General features: G+C 44.3%; 1 protein-coding gene across 1 annotated transcript in view; it reads right to left on the bottom strand.

Annotated features, from left to right (window-relative positions):
- TLK1 (tousled like kinase 1) overlaps positions 1-6,962 on the bottom strand; it is a 152,473-nt gene extending 145,511 nt beyond the window's left edge. The window contains exon 1 of the mRNA XM_059053516.2: positions 6,016-6,962. Within this exon, the coding sequence (XP_058909499.1) occupies positions 6,016-6,154 (139 nt within the window). The 5' untranslated portion in view covers positions 6,155-6,962. The remainder of the gene's footprint in view (positions 1-6,015) is intronic.
- Positions 6,963-7,193: the final 231 nt, after the last annotated feature.

Genomic DNA, 7,193 nt, shown 5'->3' on the forward strand with positions numbered 1-7,193 from the left:
ACCATGCTCATAAATAAACTTAAAAATCTTTTGGTAATAATGAAGATGAATATCTTCTCTTAACAAATTATAACATAACCTTGAAAAGGTCACATTGCTTCTTCAAGAAACATTTCTTTCACCAATAAATAAAAGCTACAGGGCTTCCCTGGTGGCGCAGTGGTTGAGAGTCCGCCTGCCGATGCCGGGGACACGGGTTCGTGACCCGGTCCGGGAAGATCCCACATGCCACGAAGCGGCTGGGCCCGTGAGCCATGGCCTCTGAGCCTGCACGTCTGGGGCCTGTGCTCCGCAAAGGGAGAGGCCACAACGATGAGAGGCCCGCGTACGGCCAAAAAAAAAGAAAAAAAAAGAAAGTAAAAAAGCTACAAACTTTCCTGCAGTAAATTATAATTAGCACTAATGTCAAAGGAATAATATTTTTGAGCTGTTAGAGAACTCTGAAGGCTTCGAATTCAACTCCCTCATTTTACAGATGAAAAGAAGCCACAAAGTATAATGGAGAAAGCACTAAGTTGAAAGTCAGAAAACTGAATCTTGGTCCCACCTCTCCTACAGTAAAAGCCTGGGCAAATTATCTAAGTTTCCTCGTCTGTAAAATGAGAGGTTTGGATTCATTTGCTTCCAAGGTTCTTTTCAGCTCTGTAATTCTCATTTTATGAAACTGAAGCAGAGAGATAAGCAACTTGCCCAAAGTCACCCAGCTAGTTAATGGCAAAATTGGGACTACACTTGGATTCCAATTATCAATGCACTTTCTCTTCTCTACCATACTTCTCCTACTTCACCATTCCTCTAAACTATTCTAAGATTTCTGGAAATTATTAAAGAGCATGAAGAAGTTTATTAAACTAAATGACTTAATCCTATGGCTCTTCTATAGAAAATGAGCTTTAAGTCTAAACGCAAGAAATACATGAAGTCTCAAGCTGTGTCACTTACTATACTTAAGTTGACCCCAAGAAAGTTACAGGAGTTTAACCTTGACTTCCCAGCACCTAAAATCTAACCTTTCAATACATCTCACAGAAGAGATTATGTTCCATATTAAATTAAAATATGAATTGCTATAGGTAATGATAGTTATTATGATATGCATAATCCTCTCAATGAGAATTTAAATTCTTCACTTTATGTTCTGGTTTTATTTAATATGCATTTTTAAATTCAAGAGTGATCAATTAAACTCTTTGCCTTCATGCATCCTTTTTTCAGACTCTAGCTTTAAAACCATTAGATTAAGCACATTACTTCTGAAATCACATACACAATTACAAATGAAAGACTATACAGACTGCTGAGTTTCTCTTTCTGAACTGAAAATCAGCCCCCCACAGCATTCTAAAATTCTGTGCCCATGTATATGACAACTCTACTAAACTGTATCGTAAGCAGCATCTAATTCCCTAAAATGTCTTCAAAGCTTATTGTATTTCACAGGGAATTCATCAGGATTTCAGGAAGACGGACAGTGTTTATTCCAGAAAATACAGAAAAATCCTCAGAGGAAAAGCATAATAAAAATGCAAAAGAGTAATAAAGTCAATGATAGTTTCATGCTACTGACTTAAGAGAATATTCAAAAACATTCATGGATATGTAAGTACAGTTTAACTATATTTACGAATTTTCAAAGAATCACAGAATGTTTGCAATTTTTAACTGGATGGGACCTTAAGTCACTTAATCTAATAGCACACAAAATAAGAATCTACAGAATTTATCTCTAGCTCCCCCAAAAAAGTCTCCGTAGTTTGCTTTAAATTCTTTAAAGCAGTTCTTTCATTGCTGGCCAAGTCCTGTAGTTATAGTTTTTACATTCTTGTCAAAAAATTATACTGAATTCATTCTGTGCCTTCCTAAGTTTCACCTGCTGGTCCATCTTCTATAACAGCATAATGAACACATTCTCTCTTTAATTTATGTGTTTGAAATGCCTGAAAACAGCTATACTTTTTCCCACCCTTTAGTTTCTTCTTTAGTCTAAACGTATGGTCCACAGATTTCTTGTGGGTCCTGAAGACACTTCCCAGATAAAATGTACTTCCACATCACAAGTACCTTTAAACTACATACCTTTAAACTACATATCTGTGTGAAGTTGGATTCTCTTCACATGCCTCAATCAAAATATATCTCAACAGACTGAAAGAAGAAAATCCACCTATCTTCTAGTAAGCCAGAAATTAAAGTGATTTGTAAAAATATAAAACAATGCCACCAGCCTCACTGAAGTGTGTTTTTGTTTTAATTTTTGGCTGCATTGGGTCTTCGTTGCTGTGTGCGGGCTTTCTGGAGTTGCGGTACGTGGGCTTATCATTGAGTGCAGGTTCAATGCAGGCTCTCACTGAGTGCAGGCTCAGTAGTTGTGGCGCACGGGCTTAGTTGCTGTGCAGTATGTGGGATCTTCCCGAATTAGGGATCAAACCGGTGTCCCCTGAATTGGTAGGCGGATTCTTAACCACTGTGCTACCAGGGAAGTCCCCTCACTAAAGTTGTTGTTTTAGAATATTTATCTTCATTTTAAAATTTGTTAACATGTAATCAGATTATTTTTAGATAAATATTTTTGAAGTTATTGCATTTCAAATATAGTAAATATCAATAGATATAACCCACATAAACAAAATCTCTTCCTCAATAATATTTAAGGGAGTAAAGAGGTCCTGAGACCAAAATGGCTAAAGCACAGCCTATTTCTCAGGGGCAGATTCCCAGACTTCTAACAATCTTGGATTTCCCTCTCTCCTCTAATACGTACATATGACTCTGTAAGGGAGGCACCTACCACATATCTATATATTCATGAGCTAGAATCCTTAAACATACAACCCTATCTTGCTCCGGCAGGTGACTTCAAGAAATTAAAGGGCCATCTGGTACATTTAACTGTTAACACCTCCCTACAGGTATTACTCAATCATCTGGAGTCAAATACTTTAACTCTTCTGTCTAAAGGATGCAGTCTGTAAATATGGAAACAGAGAGCAAGTTTATTTAAACTGTGATATTATCTTTTTGACCAAACTACTTTCATTATTTATGTAAAAGTAAAGCAAATTATTCATATCTGGCAAAATGAAACAGAAAAGCCAAGTCTTTTGTATAACCATTTATTTGACTCTTAGCAGTAACCCATTCAAAAGTACCTATGTACTGATACGCAAAAAAACCACCTGCTCATCTAGCCAGTACACACACCAGGTTCCTCGGCCTCCGCAAACAAACCTGACCTTATTTGAAATTTTAATTTCTTAACTTCCTACACCCTTATTCACACATTAGAAGATAAAGTGGGATAGAGAATTTAGCCACAGGTTTAAAAAACCCAGTGTGAAATCTAGAGCTACACTGCTGAGCACCTCTCAGAGAATTTTAAGATTGATAAAGGAAAAGCTTTGGGACTCAGAGGGAAGAAAGAAGTCTACACTATATCATATAAATTCCTAAATCTTATGAGTTAGGCTTATAGAAAAGATACTTATGGAACAACTTTGAAAATAGCCCATTTTCAAAGTAAAATTTGCTTAAAAGGAGTTCATCACATATGTAACTTTATATACATATGTGTACATCTCTTTTAAGTTTAAAATTTTCTATTATATATTACATTTAATTGGCTCAATTTTTCAAGAAACAAAGTTTATTCTCTCCTTGATACATACACTTAAGTTCCATTAATAGTAATGATTCTTACTATCTATCAGTCACCAGCAATCAAAGCTCTCAATTTACATCAATTTACACAACATACTAATGTGTTACTTGGAATAGATGCAAAGCACTTGTTAAAATAAAAACTGGGATCACACTCAAAAGAAAATGTTTCCATCTTGATACCTAGGGCTTCATATATGCAATTCCTATTAGCATTAGTGAAATCTGAAACTATAGCTTCAAGATGAATATATATAATCCTAGAGAGAATTAACAGTTTTAACTTACTTCTTGGTTGGTAAAAAAAAAGCAATGTACCACTGTCACCATACAGGTACTTGGGTGTGAAGTATAACTTCCACAAAAGCATGTTCTGTTATTTCATTAGTAAACAGAGACTCACTATTCAGGTTACATAAAAATCCAAACTGCTGGACAAAATTTCGGGTTATTTGGGTCAAGCTAAATGATACCAACCCCCCAAAAATTTAAAACATCAGGAAAATTGCAGAATAGTATGAAAGTTTTTTAACTAGAGTTGAAGTAACCTCAGAAGCTCAATCTAGATTTTTCAGCCTCCAAATTATTAATTACAGATGCTACAGATGAGCAATTCAACACCATGCCCTCAGTATCTAGCACAGTGCTTAGCTCACAGAAATGGCTCAGCAAATATTTAAGAAATGAATGAAAAAAAGGTATAGCCTTAAAAGAGAGTCTTTCCCAAGACCATCATTTACTATCACTCATTACACTACCACTCCTAACACTATCATTAAGCATCTTAATGAAAGAACAGACAAAAGTAAAAGCATGCTAAAAGCACCAACTGCTGTTTACAAAATAGATTTTAAAACATTCATTTACAAATTTTCAAATGCAAAAAGAAAAATCACCAGGTGTACTAAATTTGAGTGAGTCAATAAATAAACTTTTATCTTCTAATAATCAGAACTCAGAGTTGGGGGTGAGATGGAAAGGGGAAATGTCATGTCAATGTATTCAGCATGCTTAATGGATGCCATAAATCAAACCTTCCCCTGAATTTTCCAGAGCAAATTCATACCAATCTTTGAGCCTATTGTCACTTTCACACATGCTCACAAGAACAAAATGACAAAGAATGCTGTGCCTGAGCCACTGGATTCAGGGCACAAACCACCTGATTAACAAATGTCAGGGCTCTGAGTCGTAAATATTGACAGATATTTTCAAGATAAATTAATCCCCCTGACAACTGCATAAATCAAAGCTCCTGGTATCTTTAAAGGATTCACTAGACTACTGGACTTCCAGACGTTTTTTTTTTGAAAATGTGGCTACAATCCCCCTGTGTGACACAACCGGCCGTGAACAACCCATTTACCAATTGCAGATGAATACCGCTAAACGTTTTCCAGACAAAAGAGCGTTAAACGTGATTCTACGCACATTTATTCTTCCCCCATAATTCTCCCAAATTTCATTTTATGTCGTATACTTAAAGTTAAATACAGCAACTTGAAATATTAGTCAAAAGCACTCCGGTGTCTTACTAGCTGTGTAACTGCTACATCTGGTGGCAGCACACTTGCATGCAAGAAGCCAGAAAACTTAGAAAACAATTGTAACCGATCTGGTGCGTGTTTGCAGTAACCTTTACGCAGATATTTCCCACAAAACCCACGACCCTGTCAAAGAACAGCAGCCTACTTGCTGTAGAGAGAAAACGCACAAACACGCAGGAGATGATGGCGAAGCAAAGTTGCAACCATCTGGAGGAATGGTTTTTAAAGCCTGCCCACGAATCAGTCTGTCGTTTCAACTGCTCTAGGGGGCCAGGCTAGGGATCAAAGTCGGCTTTGATAATTTCAGAGGCTCCCCCAAAAGGGCAGAGACCCTGAAAACGAGAGGCATCCTCCAGGTCCCGGGAAGCAGAGCGGGGACCGCCTCTAGGGGAGGAGTGCGCGAGAGAAGGGGAGGGGGCTCGAGGATCAATGCTTCACCAACAGGGAAAATCCACCAGAGACCCGAGGCCAGGAGGTTAAGAGTACTGAGTGTACTAGCAAATGGAGCAGAAAGGGGCTCGAGTCCGGGGTCAGGCTTCCCATCCCAGCAGGACTGGCTCTTAGGAAGCCCAGGCGAGTCTGTGCGCCGCGCCTCGCTCCGTCCCCTCCAGCGCGCACCCCCTCGTCGCTCTTCTCAGCCACCCGCGAACCACCACCCACACACAGAGCACTACCTCCCCGGAGCCGGGAGGCCTCAAGTCCACCTCAGCCCCTCCCCCACCCCGGGGTCGAAGGAAGGAGACGCGGGGGCGCAGGGGCCGCGGCGCAGGAGGGGAGGACCGCGAGCGGGCGCGGGCGCGACGGCGCTTACCTTCCCTGGGCCTCCCGGATGGCGGCGTGTGATTCAGCAGGGACCTGGCCGCCGTCGCCGAGCCCGGGGTTGGAGACGTGGAGAGCTGGGACCAAGATGGCGGCCCCTCCAAACTTCCACTGCTACTTTGGACACTCATCAAGCTACTTTCTGGGAACCCGACTCCCCCCCTGCGACGGCAGCGGCAGCAATGGCAACGGCACCGGCACCCGCCTCCGTCATGGCGGGGGCCGCGCTGAGGGCGAGCGAGAGAGCGAGGGCAGGGAGGGGAGATTCAAGGGGATGGGGGAGGAAACCGAGAAGGGGGGAGGTGGGGAGGGTAGAGGGGAGGGTAGAGGTAAGGGGAGGAGGGGGGACGGGGAGGAGGAAAAGGGGGAGAAGTGAGGGAGCCGGCGGGCGCGCCGGGGAAGAGGCGGAGGGAAGGAGCGCGGCGGCGGAGGTGTCGAGGGGGCGCCCGCTGGAGCCGGGGTCGGAGAGCGGGCGGAGCGCGGGCTGCGCCGGCCGAGAAGACTTCCGCGGGCGGAACCTGCCGGCACCTCTGCAGTGCGTCGGCCCCCGGCGTCGCCCGGGTGGCGGCGGCGGCGGCGGGTGGTGGGTGGCGGCTGAGGCGGCGGGGTAACCTCTGCATCAGTTACAGGCGGCGGCGGCGTCACGCGCCGCCTGTGCAAACACTATCGCGAGGCTCCTGCGCCTCCGGTAGCAGCGGCGGCGGCGGCGGCGGCGGCCGCGGGAGCAGGCTTGGGGGAGGGACTGCCAGGGGTTAGGGGCGGGGGGGCTGGGGAGGGAACGAGCGCGCGAGGGAGGAGACGCGGGCGCAGGGCGCTGCTGGCTCACCAGCGGATCGCAGCGCTGCGCGGGAGCCCGGCCGACCGACTGGCGTGCGCGGGGGTGGCCTCCCCGAGCCGGCCGAAGGGAGGCGCACCCCGCACGCGCCCCCGCCGCGCTGCACCGGCTCCCGCGCCCGATCCGCTGCCACCTGACTCCCCCTCTCTCGCGCGGAAGCGCGCCTAGCTTCCGACCCACACCCAGCCTGGAGAGAAATGCTTCTGCTCTCGCTGAGCTGTCGTTTCTCAGGAGTTCGATGTGATCATTTCTCAAAATGGAACTGAAAAGTTGAGAGTTGCTTCTTTCTTGCCCCTCTGTACTGTGCAAAAAAAACCGGTGTGCCTCTCCCCGTC

This window comes from Kogia breviceps, chromosome 2 (genome assembly GCF_026419965.1).
Source record: "Kogia breviceps isolate mKogBre1 chromosome 2, mKogBre1 haplotype 1, whole genome shotgun sequence".
NCBI lineage: Eukaryota > Metazoa > Chordata > Mammalia > Artiodactyla > Physeteridae > Kogia > Kogia breviceps.